Source organism: Dreissena polymorpha, chromosome 8, assembly GCF_020536995.1.
Source record: "Dreissena polymorpha isolate Duluth1 chromosome 8, UMN_Dpol_1.0, whole genome shotgun sequence".
NCBI classification, from domain to species: domain Eukaryota; kingdom Metazoa; phylum Mollusca; class Bivalvia; order Myida; family Dreissenidae; genus Dreissena; species Dreissena polymorpha.
In genome coordinates, this window is record NC_068362.1 from 57,572,139 (window position 1) to 57,590,973 (window position 18,835).

At 39.5% G+C, this 18,835-nt stretch overlaps 2 protein-coding genes across 2 annotated transcripts; both read left to right on the forward strand.

The window, feature by feature from the left end:
- Window positions 1-5,666: 5,666 nt before the first annotated feature.
- On the forward strand, window positions 5,667-6,911 carry LOC127841794 (serine protease inhibitor Cvsi-2-like). The gene is made up of 3 exons (XM_052370870.1): window positions 5,667-5,762; window positions 6,509-6,625; window positions 6,719-6,911. The coding sequence occupies exons 1-3, from the start codon at window positions 5,726-5,728 to the stop codon at window positions 6,832-6,834; spliced, it is 270 nt and encodes an 89-aa protein (XP_052226830.1). The 5' UTR covers window positions 5,667-5,725; the 3' UTR covers window positions 6,835-6,911.
- Window positions 6,912-13,512: 6,601 nt separating this feature from the next.
- On the forward strand, window positions 13,513-18,565 carry LOC127841796 (serine protease inhibitor Cvsi-2-like). The gene is made up of 3 exons (XM_052370872.1): window positions 13,513-13,675; window positions 14,622-14,738; window positions 18,381-18,565. The coding sequence occupies exons 1-3, from the start codon at window positions 13,639-13,641 to the stop codon at window positions 18,491-18,493; spliced, it is 267 nt and encodes an 88-aa protein (XP_052226832.1). The 5' UTR covers window positions 13,513-13,638; the 3' UTR covers window positions 18,494-18,565.
- The last annotated feature ends 270 nt before the right edge of the window (window positions 18,566-18,835 follow it).

Sequence of the window (18,835 nt, forward strand, 5' to 3'; positions counted from 1 at the left end):
TGTTCGCTTTGTTGTTATTTATCAGTTAATAAACAACTGTTGTTAAGCGTTTTCAAAGTATTGCTGACCTGACTGTTTTCGTCATTGGATAGTTTATGATGTGGAATTCCGCATATTTGCTAAAAAGCATATTCAACCACAAAAAGAAAAGGCATAATCTAATACTTGCACATGTTTATAGAATATGAGCTCTTAGAGTCATTAATTTCAGCAATGTTGTTATGGTGCATTTACTTGGAAAAAAACTTGTGATTTGATATTTATGAAAATGTGTTCACAGTTTAAATACTAAATAAATATATTCTATCAAGATGCAACTTATAATAAAGAAGTCAGTAAGTGGTGGTGGTGATAGGGAAATACAGTTGAGAATTGTTAGTGCAATGAATGCTCTGTGAAGGAACAGAACAAGAAATGAATACTGGTATTTAGTGGGTCTTCTTAAGGCAGTACTGTACTAAAATCTGCCCACAAATCATGCGCAAATCAATCTACTGTTATAGTCTGTCATTTTTTTCCAGCACATTGTATTGAACACTTAAAACAAAATGTTCACTAAGCATATTTTTCACATTCTGTTATTTTTCTTCTGATTTTTATCAGGCCATGAATTGAACCGCTTTGGACAAAAGTTATGCTTAATAATCCCACCTGTAGTGCAACTAATACAGATATGGGCCTCTCTCAGGGGAAATATGATGAACTGCATGTGCGTAAAACAAGTCCCAGATTAGCCTGCCAAGTCTGCCCTTTATTATTAGGGAGAGCACTTTCTGCTTTTCTGGAATTATTTGTTTAAAGGAAGTCTTTATTAACCCTTTCCCCCATAAGAAGCAAAGTGACTCAGTGTGGTCAGGTTTTATACTGTTTGCTGCTCATCAGTAACTAAAGGTTTGAAATGTAGCATGTAAAACTTAAATCTAGTAAGAAAGGTCTTTAATTAAATTAAACTTTTTCATAGACTACGAATGCGTCAAAATACGTATCTAAGTGGTAAAGGGTTGAAGGAAGTCTATAAAACAAAAATCCAGTCTAGGTAGAGGCTCATACATGTATACTATTTATTACAATGTACTCAAAAGTCTTGTTTTGTTTGCAGGACTGTTTAACCTTCTTAAGGCCATTTCAACAATGCCAAATGAAAACCTTGTGTTTGTTTCAGATTATTTTTTACATATTTCATTCTATCAGTTTAGTGAATGAACTGTTTGGACATATAAAAGTGTTTACTTTTTTACAGTTTATTTTTGTTTTATAATGTTCATATTTAAAAAAAATACCATTAACTTAAGACATGGATGTTAATCAGATATGATAACTAATTGATTGTTCCCATCAATTCAGTCAAATCTCTTTGGAATCACTAACTGTGTCATTAGTGAAAGCAGATTTGTTGCTAAAATTATGAATTGTTACAATTTATTGTTTGTATCTAACATCCTACTATTACAAGAAAAGGAGCCTTGCTCTTGCAAAATGGGGCTAAATGCTTGTACTAAAAGTGTCGTCCCATTTAAGCCTGTGCAGACTTCACAGGCTTATATGGGACGACACTTTACGCACATGTGTTAAACCAAGTTTTCTAAGAGTATAGCTCAAGTAGTTTCTTATTGTTGATTCTTTCCTAAATGTGCTTCACTTTTGGCATATATGTACAAACTGCTTAGATGATTGCTTTCAAATGCACTATAGTATAACCTCAACTAGAAGGCATATTTGTTGTTTGAAACTATTGTTCATATTCATCTTAAGTGTTTTAAGGTCTCGCGACTGATGTTTCTTTCTTTTTATCAAATAAACAATTGTTTATGCATGCACACATTAAAAATTATTAATGTGGGATACAAAAGATTGTGTTTATTGTTATAAATAATTAACAATTAAGAGATGAATTTACTGCACTGCTAAAAATTAAATGTACGCTTAATTAAGATTTTCTATATTAAATGCCATTTTCATGTAAACTGCATCCAATGTGCAGAGGTGTCAATTTTCAGCATTAATGTGTGATGCTTAATTCATATGTAGAATACTGCTTATATGGGGTCATTTGATTCTGTTGTGCATTCATTAACCCTGAATGCCTCCTGTCGACTTGTTACTTTGTTGTTTTCTTTTTCATTTATCTGTCAAAACAGACGTATATTATGTAATTATTATTATTGAGATCTAGTATATGTGTGCGTTATTTGCAATGTTTTATGCTATCAAATAAATCATAATGATAACAGTGTTTGGTGTGACATTTTGGGCATTATGTCCAGTCTAATTAATAGACCGTGAGAGTGTGTGTGTGTTGGGGGGGGGTATTGCGGGTATGCTGAAAGCACTCGGCCATGTCGGTCTGTCCCGAAGCTGTACCGGACTGTCCCAATTTACCCATGAATGGACGGATTTCTTAGCGCAAATGTTTGCCAATAGGAGAGGGTGTTTTATTTGCCCACAAGAACCACGTGGCTAACTTTTTATATCAAACCTCTTGGTCAAACGGTCAAAAATACAGAACTGGGCTTTCGAAATTGAGCTTGTCGGTTAAAACTTTAACAGAAGGGGATACGGGTGCAAGAACCATGTTACAACATTACAGGTTTATGTCACACGAGTCAAAGTGTCGGAACACTGCTCAATGAATTGCCATAAAAAGATTTGTCCGCTCTTTTGTTATACAATGCATTGAACACCACATCATCAATCTCCATGGTGAATGAGGGGCGACGATACAGAAATCCCCCTGCAGTCTGGTCTGCTGTGTGCTGCTGAGAGTATTCATCCATGGGAAGGGCTGCACAGACATTACAAAAACATTGCATGAACGTTTACCTATTGGAGAATGTGTATCGCATGCAATAACTATATTCCTACCATCAATGTCAAAGTTTAAAATGTAGCAGTTGGTCAAAATAGTTTTTGGTGCTCGTAACCATGCATTAAATGAATTGTCCAGTAAGTGCTCACCAAAAGGTGACGGTATGTCAAATGCACAACATTGTGTATACCATTTAGGACAAAGGTTAACGTTTTGCACGTATTTATTGTCAAATAAAGACCACGTTCAAAAGCAGACTGAGGTCAGAAGTCAAAGATACTAGTAACACTTCAGTATGCTGTCAAAAAAGGTTGTGTCCGCTACTTTACGTTATGCATGCATAGAAAGATTTAAAATTAACCAAAGCAACAAAGTATGTGGCTATATTCAAATTCAAACTGTTAGGTCAAATAATGACGTTGTTGTCAAAATAAATTCGTCGGCTGTTTAAATTCCTTTTATTTAAAGATGTCAAAATAATTTGACATACGTGTTAACATGTATGATACATTTTTTGAACAAAAGCCATGTTGCTACCTTCAAGGTCAATTTGATTGTAAATGGTCAAATACTAGTAATCACATTGTTACTTTGAAGGTCGTTCATGGAGATCGAAAGTCAAAATATTGTACGCAATGTCAGGCTGTATATAAATTATATGGTTATTTAAATCTCTGTCAGAGATAGCTCTTCTCGGTAATTGAAGTAATGCCCCTCACTATCACACTTTCCGTTTTTTAAATGGAATTTTCGTTTAAAGAGGGTCTCTTCTTATTAAAATCCGATGAGGTCAGAAAGTGTCCCCTGCTATGTTAGAGTTAATATGTCACTTGTGAAACATTGTGGTGCACGTGCTGTACCTCAAAATCAGCAAGAATATCTGAGCACATACCAGCAAGGAAGTCATGTCTAAACTTGTGTATCTCGGGGATCGACAAGTAAATGAGTGAGGTCGAAATTATGTATTCTGTCTAATCATGTACAAATATATATATATATATATATATATATATATATATATATATATATATATATATATATATATATATATATATATATATATATATATATATATATATATATATATATATATATATATATGTATTGTTTACCGGGAAAGATAGATATAGTTTATATTTTCTAAACTGTAAAAGTATGTATAATCTCACGATGATTCAGTATGTTATTTTTAGAATTTTAGACGTCAAAGTATTCCTTAATGGTAATTGATTATCATTTGTGACATGAAAATTACTTTAAACACAATTCGTCCATTGCAGTGGCCGAGTTGTTTAAATATTAAACGATTGGCAATTTATCGAATGTTTCTGTTTCGAATACCAAAACGGTAATCTGTTATGTTTTTTAAACATTATTATCTATTGTTTTAATGGGTGTTGAATTCATACAGCAAGACCTGTCTGTACGGCTCAATGAACACATGTCTTTCTGTGCGTTGCATGTCGCCAGTTAAACGAATCCACTCTGTCTATGCATTGACAATAAAAACATAAACGAAACCGTCACATTAATGCGAGGACACGTCTATGCAGCGTCACTTTTATGCGACATCACGTCTATTTGACGTCACGTCTGTGCGACACACGTCTTTAAGATGTCACATATATACCTCGTCACGTCTGTGCGATGTCACGTGTATGAGTTGACACATCGATGCGACGTCGCGTCAATGCATTATCAACTCTATGCGAAGTCAAGTCTATGGTGCAACACGTCCGTGCGACGTCACGTCTATGTGACGTCACATCTGCGACGTGTCAAGTCTTTGCGGCGAAACGTCTATTCCAAACAGACAGGCTGTGCCAATACACGTCTATGCGGTCTATGGTGCGACACGTTTTTGCAACGTAACATCTATGTAACGTTACGTCTGTGCGACGTCACGTATATAGGAAGTCACTTCAGTGCGGTGTCAAGTCTGTGCGACGACACGTCTATGCGAATTCACGTATATGCGACGACACGTTTTGGCGAAGACACGTCTTTGCGACGTCGCGTCTATCCGTATCGCGTCTATGCGATATCAAGTCTGTGCGTCGTCACGTCAATTCGGCGTCACGTCTAAGCGACCTCGCGTCTATGGCGGTGTCAACTCTATACGACGTCACGTCTATGCAAAAGCACGTCTATAGGAACTCACGTTTATGCGAAAACACGTCTTTGCGAAGACAAGTGGTTGCGACGTCGCGTCTATCCTTATCGCGTCTTTGCGATTTCAAGTCTGTGTTTGTCACGTCAATGCGGTGTCACGTCTATGGCGATGCCAAGTCTATGCGATGTCACGTCTGTGCGTCATCACGTCAATTCGATATGACGTCTATTCGATGTCAAGTCGATGCGATGGCACGCCTGTGCAACGTCCCATCTATGCGGCGTCACGTCTATCCGACGTCAAGTCTATGCGACGTCACGTATATACGACGTCACGTCTTTGCGACGTCATGTCTATACGACATCACCTCTATGTCGTGTAACGTCTATGCGACGACACGTCTATAGATGCGATGTTACGTCTGTGCGACGTCAGGTCTAATTGACGTCACGTCTATGTGATGTTACATCTAGGCGCCGTCACGTCTATGCGATTGAAAGTCGGTGCAACGTCAAGTCAATGCGACGTCACAATGCACTTTTGTCGCATGTTAAAAACTAGGGATAAATATGTCACATACCTTGTGCTTTAAGTACCCTAAGACAAGTCTAACGCATGTCACAAACTGTACCATGTGTGTTTCTTTCTGGTTTATTTTACTCGAACGACAGGTGATTGTTATACTGTATTACGAAAAAGATTGGCTTGAGTGTGACCTAAGGGCAATTATCAGCCACATTTATAAGGTATGTAGTATCACATGTTCGTTCACAAACTATTCGATCGCATTTGTGATACTGTTAACAATGAAAATTGTGGCATACTTTGCAACAGTTTGCTTTGGTAAGTTGGTACCTTTATTAAGTTAACATTGCAAGTACATGTATTACGATAAAACACATTATTGTATTTTTAATTAGCAACATACGATCAATTTGACTATCCTCACATGTCATCTAACATGTATAATGCAAGGTTATAATGAATAACTATTTAGATCACTCTGACATCGGAGTGCCTGTGACTCTAGTGCCTGTCAGATTACTTTTGAGTCACTCTTTTATAGTTTAACTACTTTTGACCTTGGTTTTAATGACCAAATGTGAAATTTACCATTTCAACGTTAGTACAGTAATACATAGCTAACTTCAATTCATAAAAACCATCGATACCATCTACTAGTTTGATTTGAGCCACGTTATACAAAATGGGTCTTATGACACAAAATGGGTCTTGTGACACAAAATGGGTCTTATGACACAAGTGGCCAGCGCAGCTCCAGACCAGCCCGCGCATACGCGCAATCTGGTAAGGCGCTACCCTGTCAGCTAATGAGACCACAAACCGTCGCATGACTTTATAGCGGACAATGTAGCTCCTCATCAGAATGCGCGGATGCGCAGGCTGTATTGGAGCTACGCTGGTCTCACATGGAATAAGACCCATTTTGACATGAAGCGACTCATTTGATCTAACGAACTTTAACACAATTAGAATGAGATGTTCAGCTCCAATAAAAAGCACAGTTATGTTGTTTGATCAACCACGGCGGCTTTGTACATTTTGCAAACGACATACACTTGTTGCAGTATCCCTGGTAACGGGTGAGGACTGCCCACACAACAACGCCACTTCAGATTGTTCACACATGGTCTGTGCCGCCGGCTTCCATAAGGAATGCATTCGGAACGTTTGCACGTGCTCAGGTAACCTTTGTAATACTCTATAAAAATCTATAAAAGCCAAACGTGTCGTCCCTGATTTGCCTGTTTAGTTCACTATCAGTTCCTTGGTTTCAGTTAACCACGCATGCGCAACCAAGTCTGACTGCGTGGGCATTACGGACATCAAGTGTCTCCGGGAGTGGCATTGCGTGGACGCCAGGTGCCTCTGCTATGGAGACATCGGAGGCTAGCTAGAAACGTCGACGTCGTATGAAATAATTTATAATGTATTCGTAATAAATCATTCAAATAAAAATGGAAAACAAAATACCACAGTGCTGTAATTGTTCTAACATGTGTAAAGATCACTGTGTGACTTACTGATTATTGTTATATTGATAATAGTCATAGTTGTCGTAACAGACGTTTTTTTATTCAGTAATTAATGTGTATTATTACACGTAATATATTTAGACAGGGGCGTTGCTAAGGTTTACACAAATGTAAAGGCAATTAATCTATTAAAGAACGCTATAGTGGGCGATTTGCATACTGTAAATTTGGGGGAACGCAACATACATCGCTTGGAGCATATACACATGTACATTTAAAAACAATGCTTTTGCTTATATGAAATATTTAAATAAAAATATCAAAACCGATGGTCTTTTTTTAACATATCTCCTATAGCACTCTTCTGATAATGAGTGTGCGTCACATATAAACAAACTTTATATGAGCACAGCTCTGGGAATACTGTGCTTAATGCGTGTGCGTTAAGTGCCGTCACAGATTGCCCTGCTCTGGGAATACTGTGCTTAATGCGTGTGTGTTAAGTGCCGTCACATATTGCCCTGCTCTGGGAATACTGTGCTTAATGCGTGTGTGTTAAGTGCCGTCACAGATTGCCCTGCTCTGGGAATACTGTGCTTAATGCGTGTGTGTTAAGTGCCGTCACAGATTGCCCTGCTCTGGGAATACTGTGCTTAATGCGTGTGTGTTAAGTGCCGTCACAGATTGCCCTGCTCTGGGAATACTGTGCTTAATGCGTGTGTGTTAAGTGCCGTCACAGATAGCCCTGCTCTGGGAATACTGTGCTTAATGCGTGTGTGTTAAGTGCCGTCACAGATTGCCCTGCTCTGGGAATACTGTGCTTAATGCGTGTGTGTTAAGTGCCGTCACATATTGCCCTGCTCTGGGAATACTGTGCTTAATGCGTGTGTGTTAAGTGCCGTCACAGATTGCCCTGCTCTGGGAATACTGTGCTTAATGCGTGTGTGTTAAGTGCCGTCACAGATAGCCCTGCTCTGGGAATACTGTGCTTAATGCGTGTGTGTTAAGTGCCGTCACAGATTGCCCTGCTCTGGGAATACTGTGCTTAATGCGTGTGTGTTAAGTGCCGTCACAGATAGCCCTGCTCTGGGAATACTGTGCTTAATGCGTGTGTGTTAAGTGCCGTCACAGATTGCCCTGCTCTGGGAATACTGTGCTTAATGCGTGTGTGTTAAGTGCCGTCACATATTGCCCTGCTCTGGGAATACTGTGCTTAATGCGTGTGTGTTAAGTGCCGTCACAGATTGCCCTGCTCTGGGAATACTGTGCTTAATGCGTGTGTGTTAAGTGCCGTCACAGATAGCCCTGCTCTGGGAATACTGTGCTTAATGCGTGTGTGTTAAGTGCCGTCACAGATTGCCCTGCTCTGGGAATACTGTGCTTAATGCGTGTGTGTTAAGTGCCGTCACAGATAGCCCTGCTCTGGGAATACTGTGCTTAATGCGTGTGTGTTAAGTGCCGTCACAGATTGCCCTGCTCTGGGAATACTGTGCTTAATGCGTGTGTGTTAAGTGCCGTCACATATTGCCCTGCTCTGGGAATACTGTGCTTAATGCGTGTGTGTTAAGTGCCGTCACAGATTGCCCTGCTCTGGGAATACTGTGCTTAATGCGTGTGTGTTAAGTGCCGTCACAGATTGCCCTGCTCTGGGAATACTGTGCTTAATGCGTGTGTGTTAAGTGCCGTCACAGATTGCCCTGCTCTGGGAATACTGTGCTTAATGCGTGTGTGTTAAGTGCCGTCACAGATAGCCCTGCTCTGGGAATACTGTGCTTAATGCGTGTGTGTTAAGTGCCGTCACAGATTGCCCCGCTCTGGGAATACTGTGCTTAATGCGTGTGTGTTAAGTGCCGTCACAGATTGCCCTGCTCTGGGAATACTGTGCTTAATGCGTGTGTGTTAAGTGCCGTCACAGATTGCCCTGCTCTGGGAATACTGTGCTTAATGCGTGTGTGTTAAGTGCCGTCACAGATTGCCCCGCTCTGGGAATACTGTGCTTAATGCGTGTGTGTTAAGTGCCGTCACAGATTGAAGTCCACACAATTACTCTATACAATTATAAAATATGTGTATGATTTAGCCATTTCAAAGATATTTAAGACAAATGCTTAAAAATTATATTGAATCATTTGTTAAAATACATCTACTGACGGCTTTCAGTCAGGTTTCCAGCACGACTTTCAGTCAGGTTTCCGTCACGGCTTTCAGTCAAGTTTCCGTCACGGCTTTCAGTCAGGTTTCCGTCACGACTTTCAGTCAGGTTTTCGTCACGGCTTTCAGTCAGGTTTCCATCACGGCTTTCAGTCAGTTTTCCATCACGACTTTCAGTCAGGTTTGCGTCACGACTTTCAGTCATGTTTCCATCACGGCTTTCAGTCAGTTTTCAATCACGACTTTCAGTCAGGTTTCCGTCATGGCTTTCAGTCAGGATTCCATAACGGCTTTCAGTCAGTTTTTAATCACGACTTTCACACAGGTTTGCGTCACGGCTTTCAGTTAGGTTTCTATCACGGCTTTCAGTCAGTTTTCCATCACCACTTTCAGTCAGGTTTCCATCACGGCTTTCAGTCAGCTTTCCAGTATGGCTTTCAGTCAGGTTTCCATCACGGCTTTCAGTCAGGTTTCCAGCATGGCTTTCAGTCAGGTTTCCATCACGGCTTTCAGTTAAGTTTCCATCACGGCTTTCAGTCAGTTTTCCATCACGGCTTTCAGTCAGGTTTCCAGCACGGCTTGCAGTAAGTCTCTCATCGTGGATTTAAGTCATGTTTCAATCACGGCTTTCAGTCAGGTTTCCATCACGGCTTTCAGTTAGGTTTCCATCACGGCTTTCAGTCAGTTCCTTCTCGGCTTTCAGTCAGGATTCCATCACGGCTTTAAGTCAGTCTCTCATCATGGATTTCAGTCATGTTTCCATCACGGCTTTCATTCATGTTTCCGTCACGGCTTTCAGTCAGGTTTCCATCACGGCTTTCGGTCAGGTTCCAGCACGGCTTTCAGTCAGTCTCTCATCACGGCTTTCAGTCAGGTTGCTATTATGGCTTTCAGTCAGGTTTCCATCACGGCTTTCAGTCAGGTTTCCATCACGGCTTTCAGTCAGGTTGCTATTATGGCTTTCAGTCAGTTTTCTATCACGAATTTCAGTCAGGTTTCCATCACGGCTTTCAGTCAGGTTTCCATCATGGCTTTCAGTCACGTTTCCTTCATGATCTTCTTCGTTATAATCTTTTTTTAAAGAAAAGTAAAAGAAGAACAATCATTTGTCTCCCTTTAATATTTTTTTCTGCAATTTTTTAGACACCAAAATGCTCTTCGTTGTTCTGTTTCTGTTGTTTAAGGTTCATAAACTTACGATAAATTATCTCGTGTTTGCTTATGTTGGGTCCAGTTTAATGTGAGTAAACATGACATAGACCAAGGATAACAGAACATAATTGAGTTTCGCTCTGGGAAAACCGGACTTAATTCACGCGCGTAAAGTGACGTCACAGATGAGCCTGTGCAATCTAATCACAGGCTTATCAGAGCCGACACTTTCCGTCTTATGAGAATATTCGCTAAGAAGAGACTCCATTTAAAGCACAAAATACTGTGAAAGCGGAAAGTGTCGTCCCAGATTAGCATGTGAAGACTGCAAATGCTAATCTTGGACGAAACTTAACGCACGTGCATTAAGACCAGTTTTCCCAGAGCGCGGCTCGTGCGCCTTCCTTCACTTCTGCTTTGTACCAAAAATTCGGGCGATTGTGAAATATCGTGGTGCACGTAAGGTAACTCATCATGAACAAATACAAACAGATAAGGAAATCCTTTCCATACTTGGATATGTTGAGGTCGACGAGTCCATGTGTGCGGTCTGCAATCCCTGTATGTCCCAGCATATGTCCGAATTAGTCTGGTACGTTGTCACGTTGTGACTACACTTTGTGAAATCGGAACGTTAACCCATTTACGCCTAGCGTCTAGAAAAAAAGGCCTTGGCAAACAGCGAAGACCCAGATGAGACGCCGCATGATACGGCGTCTCATCAGGGTCTGCGCTGTTTGCTTCAAGGAATTTCTGTAAGAAATATTCTAAATATAGACATAAATATACTAGACATTCCTTATTTTGGAAATAAATTGATCCAATTTTGAAGGATGGGAGAGTTCACTAGGCATACATGGGTTAACCGCTTTTTGGAATCGCTGCGTTAACGTTTCATAGCATATACACTTCAACACCGTTATTTCGAAGTCGTCGGGACCGTTAAAAAAACTTCGGATTAACGATAATTCGAAATAAACATTTGACAGACGACTTCTGAGGATTCTGTAATAATAAAACGTTGTGGAACTCGCATGGTTCAGTTAAACGCTACTATTAATAATTGTTTACTTAAAAAAAGTAAACTTGTCAGATTGCAATAGATTTCTACTTGTAACAAATGAAGGAATAAAACGATTCTTGTTCTTCTTTTTATGTTTTCTCTATGTACAGAACATATTAAATATAATGAATATGCGCTAATTATCTGAACATATAAAATATAATGAATAGCACAATTATCAGACCATATAAAATATAACGAATAGCACATATTGTCATACATGAATATACAGATGAATACATTTTCGGAAATGAATTAACGGATTAAAGAACCGTAACAAACGGTAAAAAAAGTAACAAACGGGGGAATAAAAGATTTTTTTCTTGTTTTTATTTTTCTCTATTTACAGAACATATAAAATAAAACGAATAGCACAAATTATCAGACATACATACATACATATGAATACATTTTCGGAAATGAATTAACCTTTTTTTTAATAATACGCGATGTCTCTCTGAACACCGGCGTTCGCGCAGACGACAAAGGTGTAATTATCGGCTTTTGACGCGCCACTTCAAAAGTGTGAAATTACGCTCAGTATTTTGCAGTTTTGACTTCGGATTAAAGATTGATAATTAGGTGCGAATTATAGTGTTGGGACCGACAGAATCACTTCGAATTAACGATTTCTTCGGTTTAACGAAGTTCGGATTAACAATGAAATTTTACATTAAACAAAGAAGAACCAAAATCGGGACCGAAAAAATACTTCGAAATAACAGTGAATTCGGATTATCGGTGTTCGAAATAACGGTGTTGAAGTGTATAGGGAGAGAGAGAGAGAGAGAGTACGGGCGAAATTAAGATAACGGGCGGAACTCAGGTTACAGCCGGAATTCAAAAAAAATACTGGCTTAATCCTTGATCTCTGTGAGATTTTCTATAAAAAATGCAAATCTATTTAGTTTAATGGATCATAATAACATGTCATTAAAAAGGACATTCCATCAAAAAACGAATCAAACATATGACAAAACAAATTGATAACATAGTCATTAATCGATTTTTTATAAAAAGGTAAAACAATTAATGCTTTGCTATGAAATATGTATCACGGAAAACGATCATACTTTATACTGCATAATTGATTTTCGCATTTGGAATACATGTATGTCTCACAAACACTGCCCTAATCGTACATACAAATTTCTTCCTGACAGCTTTGTTGGGATGCAAGATGCGAAATGTGATCCCACCGCCATTTGTTATCCCAAGCATTTGACGTAATCTGAAATGTAAATTGATATTGAGTAGTAAACAATATCTATATAAGAATCATGTGTATTTTTAATCCATTTATTGTTTCAAATTGTGTTGGTTTTCCTTCAATTTACCATACCTCTATCTATACCATGACATTGGCCGTGGACTATACATACATACAATTATATCCTGTAATATTCTATATGAAAAGGGAATGTATAAATGAGAATACAAACCTGTTTTATTGTTCTGCATTATTAACAAATAACAACACACATTTTCCGAAGACTGAGACGAAATTCTCACTGCACCACAATCTGAACCTCCTTTTACAACATAAATGTTGTTGATCTCACCATTTCCACATTGTATTCAATACGCTTTTTATAGGATAACTGCCAGATTTTTATATTTGTGTTAAAGGAACTTGCTCACACACTGTCGAAAGTACAATTTTGCAATGATTTTTCACCGATTCCTAAAATAAAATAATACTGTATCGAATCAACACTAATAAACATGATACAGTAGAATCATACTACAAATTTGGTTTGTGATTTTCGTAAATAAGGACATGAAATAAATCATCCGAATAGCCATTCCGTTTTCTTTCCACGAACAAGTACCAAATCATCATGGAACTGGCACATACATACATAAAAGTATGTCGGATTACTAAAATAACAACACTTTTTAGGCTTAAACAAAGTCAAATTAACGAATATATCCCAAATGAGCCTCGTTATAGGAAAACTAGGCTAAATGCATGTGCATTTTTTCGTTGAAATGAAGTTTCTTCTTAACAAAAAAAAAGTTGAGTCGAAAAGTGTAGTCCCTGATTAGCCTATGCGGACCTTATAGGCTAATCTGGGACGACACTTTCCGCACGTGACTTAGGCTCACATTATTCATATTTACTTATTTTCATTTGTGACGCATTAACTATTTTAGTCACGATTGCGGTGTATTGTTGCACATTAACGGTAACACGTTTGTCCCAAACCATATTGAAAACATTTCAAACATCTCTTAAAAGGTTGATCTGCGTGACTTTTACAAGACTAGCCTTGCGTTATCAGAGACGTATAAAAGGCGGCCTGGGTCAGAGGGGCCTTCACATTATTTGTCCTCAAAACTTAGATACATCAAAATGAAATTCGTGGCAATTTTTGCAGCTGTTTGCTATGGTAAGTTAATTGTTTGTTTTGTTTATCACTTGCAAGGTAACGATTCATAAAGAAAAAAAAGTTACCTTTTCGTATCGTTAGATACATAACGATTGATAATCAAGAGTCATATTTGTTTAAATAAATTAAATTTAAATATTTGTTAAAAAACACTACAGAGAGTGGGTATCATTGTGTCCTGTTGGGCAAATTAACAACTCTAATAATTGAGCAGTGTCAAACGAAAATTTGTATTATGCCATATACGACCAGCATAGCTCCAGACAGGACTGCGCATCCGCATTGTTCCTGGTCTCTTAGCTTCGAATGCGCAGGCTGGTCTGGAGCTAGGCTGGTCGTTTATGGCGCAAGACCTATTTTCGCAATACGCGGCTCATATATATATATATATATATATATATATATATATATATATATATATATATATATATATATATATATATATATATATATATATATTAAGGCTCAACTTCGTTATTTCAATCTTGCTTAATTGGAAGTTTTCAATTTGCCTAAGTGGACATAATACCCGATTTTAAACATTCTTCGTTATTTTATATAAGGGGAATAGGGTGAGGAGTTCATGGGAGTTGTTTGGACTCTATGTAGGTAATATGTACATATTGTATTTTGTATTGTAAGTATTTTGTTATGTTCCAATAAATGTTTATGTCGTTTTGTCAAACAACAGATACCTTAAAGTCATTGTTTACTCCCAACAACATGAAGATATCGAAGTTCAGATGTCATTTTGAGCCTCGCTCTGATAAAACGGAAAGTGTCGTCACTCATCAGCCTGTACAGTCCGCACACGCTTATCAGCGACGACACTTTCCGCCTTAACTGGTTTTTCGTTTAGAAGAGACTTCCATTAGACAAACAATTCCATGAAAACGGAAAGTGTCGTCATTGATTAGCCTGTGCGGACTTTACCTCTAAATTGCAGTCGCCATGATAACGGCGGAGGATTGTCCCACCAACAATGTTAGCACCGAGTGCACACACCTGGTCTGCGCCACTGGTTTCCACAAGGAATGCATACGCAACGTCTGCACGTGCTCAAGTAAGACATTTTATATGAGCCTCGCTCTGGGAAAAGGAGTTTAATGCTTGTGCGTAGAGTGTCGTCCCAGATTAGCCCGTGCATTCAAAACAAGCTAAACAGGGACGACACTTATATACCACCTAAACTGGATTTTCAGTAAAAAGAGAATTCCTTTGAATAAAAATTTCAATAAAAGCCGATGGTGTCGTCCCTGATAAGCCTGTGCGGACTGCACATGCTAATCTGGGACGACACTTTACGCACATGCATTAAACTTCGATTTCCCATATCGAAGTTCATTTGCATATTCTTGCATTAGTTTTAACCGGGGTCTCCACATGTTTGGAAAACCCCATCTAATTTGTGGGAACAAACAAAGCTGGTTCATTTTATTCACCAATGGAAGTGTCATGCAAATAATCATCGTTGATATGTTATCTGAATTTGATAGGCTTTTAAATTGGCCAGTTTCGTAAAAATCCCCATATGGGCCAGTTTCGTAAAAATCCCCATATAAGTTGTGTTTTTTTTCCAAAAAATGCAACACATTCCGGGGTAATTGTTTTGATTGTTTTGCTGAAAGACATTATGTTTTTATTAAGAGCTATATGTCGCGTTCATTTAACTAGTAGTTGTAAATATTTAATTGTTTCTGTTTGTGTGTTTCCGTGCCTATAAAACTTAACAGAGGTTGATGTTTTATACTCGTACAATACACGTACACTCACAACTTTGTTCTTTCTTCAATACCTTAATTATACGCTCTTCCCAAAGAAATGGATATACATAAAGTATATACAGAAAGGAATTCAACACAAAAAAGTAAGCCTCGAACGGGTCTCGTACTCATGACCTTGACTTACTTTACTTGACTTATTCCCTTGAGCTCCTTGTGGAGCATAGGGCCTCGGCATCAGTCCTCCGGCGTACTATGTTTTTGGCTCCTTTTTTAGCTCTCCCCATGACATTTTACAGTTCTTCATTTCTTCCTCACAAGATCGCCACCATGTGGTCTTAGGGCGTCCGACTCGTCTTTTGTCCTGAGGATTCAAATGTAAGGCATTCCGGGTGATGTTTTCCAGAGGTTTTCGCAAGGTGTGACCAATCCACTTCCATTTCCGCCTTGCGATCTGTTGTCCGATGGGATCCTGGTTTGCCTGTTTCCATATGTCGGTGTTCTTGACTTTGTCTGTCCATCTGACCTTAGGATGTTTCGGAGGCACCTGTTCATGAAGACTTGGATCTTGTTGGTCAGAGTGTTGGTGACTCTCCAAGTCTCAGAGCCGTAGTTGAGGACAGACTTGACGTTGTGGATAGAGATGGATGTTGCTTTCCAGACTGGCCTTAGAGTGTTGAAGGTGTTTCTGGCTTTTCCGAGTCTAGCTTTGATGCCATTATCAGAACCGTCCGTTGCTGACACAACGCTGCCAAGGTAGGTGAAGGAGACCACCTCCTTGAGCTATTTGTCTCCTAGGGAAATAGGCTTCTGCTGTTTCTTGTTCACGGCCATGGTCTCTGTCTTTTCGATGTTAATTTGCAGTCCGGTTTTTGCTGCTTCTCTGGCAAGGTTGTCCGTTTTCTGCTGCATGTGTTGGAAGCATTGGGACATCAGGCACAAGTCATCTGCAAAGTCGAGGTCCTTCAAGGTCTGTGTCAGGGTCCACTGAATTCCGGTCTTACCTGTTTTGGTTGTCTCCCGCATAACCCAATCCACCACAAGCAGGAAGATCATCGATGACAGCATGCACCCTTGGCGGACTCCTGTAGTTACCTCAAAGTCCTCTGTCAGTTTGCCATTGCGGATCACCTGGCATGTGGTGCCCTCGTATAGTTGCTGAATCAGGTTGACAAATGTTGGTGGGATTCCATAGTGATGGAGGAGTCCCCAAATGGTCTCTCTGTCAACACTGTCGAACGCTTGGCGGAAGTCAACAAAGTTTAGGTACAGCGATGACTGCCACTCTAGGGACTGTTCAATGATGACTCTGAGCGTGGCGATCTGGTCGGTGCACGACTTGTCTTTTCTGAAGCCAGCTTGTTCTGGTCTGAGTCTTTTGTCGACTGCATCTTTAAGTCGCATCAAGATGATGCGGGTTAGTACCTTGCTTGGCACTGACAGTAACATGATGCCTCGCCATTTTTGCAGAGTCCGAGGTCTCCTTTCTTTTGAAGTTTCACCAGGTGACCTTTTTTCCAATCTGCTGGGACTCTTCCTTCTGTCTAGATTTTCTGCAGTAGGGGCAGCAGCATGGTTTCCGTGGTGGAAGAGTCTGTCTTTAGTGCTTCTGGTTGAATTCCATCTGGTCCAGGTGCTTTGTTGTTTTTCAGCGCCTTAAGGACCTTCTGGATCTCAGCTTTTGTTGGAGGGTTGGTGTTGACTCTGAGTGGAGTGTCTGCAGGAGGGATATCTGGTCTCTCTGATCGTTGAGGTCGGTTTAAAAGGTCATTGACATGTTTGGCCAATCGATGCCTCTGGTTTTCCTCCTTGGCGATAGTATGTCCCTCGCTGTCTTTGACTGGTATGTTTTGGTTGGACTTCTTGGTAGAGAGAGTTCTGGTGATCTTGTACAGAGTGCTGTCAGGTCTCTCTTTTCAGCTGCCTGTTCTGCTTCTGTTGCCAGGATGTCAAAGAAGACTCTCTTGTCTGTCCTGGCACTTTTCTTTATTTCTTTGTTCATGTTAGTATATTCTTCCTGGAGCACTTATTTTCGTCTTCATTCTTGGTGTTGTTGATTTTCTGTTTGATGTCGTACGCATGACCACCGACTAAAATTTGTATTTTAAGTAAATCACTTTCATACATAGTTGTGTGAGAGCGAGCGTTTATTTGTACCACGTGATACACATACGTTTCGAACACAAATATCAACGTTACAAAGAAATGCTAGATTTTTTTCGATTTCTTAACGCACTCGAATGCCTATACATTACATTGTGACATGTTTTTATAAACTACGGATTCGCCTTTCGAAATACGATATGACAAAATGGATTATGTCAATTTGCCAAGCTATGAATCGATCTCTATAAAGTTCATAGTATTACTTTGTGCAAGAGAAAACAACACACATTGTTAACACAGAAAAATAAATAATATGAGTCGCGTTCTGAGAAAACTGGGCTTAATGCATGTGCGTAAAGTGTCATCCCAGATTAGCCTGTGCAGTCCGCACAGGCTAATCAGGGACGACACTTTCCGCTTTTATGTTATTTTTAGTTTCAATGAAGTCCCTCCTTACCGAAAATCAAGTTTAGGCGGAAAGTGTCGTCCCTGATTAGCCTGTGCGGACTGCAAAGGCTAATCTGGGATGACACTTTACGCACATGCATTAAGCCCAATTTTCTCAGAACGCGGCTCATATAGTTTAAGAAAATACACCAACAATTTATTAACCGCGCTCCGGGAAAACCGGGCTTAACGATGTGCGTAAAGTATCGTCCAATATTAGCTTGTGTAGCCCGCACATTCTAATCAGGAACGACAGTTTTCGCTTAAAGTGTTTTTTTGGATGTAAAGGAACTCTCTTCTAAAAGAAAACCCAGTTTATATGGAAAGTATCGTCCCAGTTAATATTTACGAAACTTAAAGTACATGCATAAAGCCCATTTTTTTCCAGAGCGCGACGCAATCATTTATTTGTTATTGTCTTCCATTTACAGCGGATGTTGAGTGCGCCCTCCAGCGGGACTGCCATGACAGCGGTAACAGAACCTGCAACCGGGAATGGCACTGCGTAGACGGGAGATGCCGCTGCTTCGGGTCCCTTGGTTAAACCTCCAAACAACAACCACACGTGTATTATACCTATGTATGCATGTAAATAAAGGCATGAGCTCACCATAAAGACTCTTGGTTAAATGTATTGTCCCTTGTAAAATGAATAAAATAGCTTTCTTCTAGATTCATTTTTAAAGGATTCGTTTCCAACCTTTAGATACCGATGAGAAGCAATTAAACAGCAAAAAACTGAACATACTGCAAGTCACCGGTACTCGCAAGCTGTTCTGATTTTATTCTGGTTGCATAAAGCGATTTCCAATATGCCGCTAAGCGGGAATGGTTTTTATACTGAACAACAACTATGCGTGCATCATACTGCTAACGAACTTGTGTT

What these genes read in the sequence shown, in the direction of transcription:
- LOC127841796 (XM_052370872.1), top strand. Translation starts at nt 13,639, where the DNA reads ATGAAATTCGTGGCAATTTTTGCAGCTGTTTGCTATG. An exon ending in TTTTGCAGCTGTTTGCTATG is followed by an intron (nt 13,676 to 14,621) that starts GTAAGTTAATTG and finishes TCTAAATTGCAG; the next exon opens with TCGCCATGATAACGGCGGAG. An exon ending in CAACGTCTGCACGTGCTCAA is followed by an intron (nt 14,739 to 18,380) that starts GTAAGACATTTT and finishes TTCCATTTACAG; the next exon opens with CGGATGTTGAGTGCGCCCTC.
- LOC127841794 (XM_052370870.1), top strand. Translation starts at nt 5,726, where the DNA reads ATGAAAATTGTGGCATACTTTGCAACAGTTTGCTTTG. An exon ending in CTTTGCAACAGTTTGCTTTG is followed by an intron (nt 5,763 to 6,508) that starts GTAAGTTGGTAC and finishes CACTTGTTGCAG; the next exon opens with TATCCCTGGTAACGGGTGAG. An exon ending in GAACGTTTGCACGTGCTCAG is followed by an intron (nt 6,626 to 6,718) that starts GTAACCTTTGTA and finishes CCTTGGTTTCAG; the next exon opens with TTAACCACGCATGCGCAACC.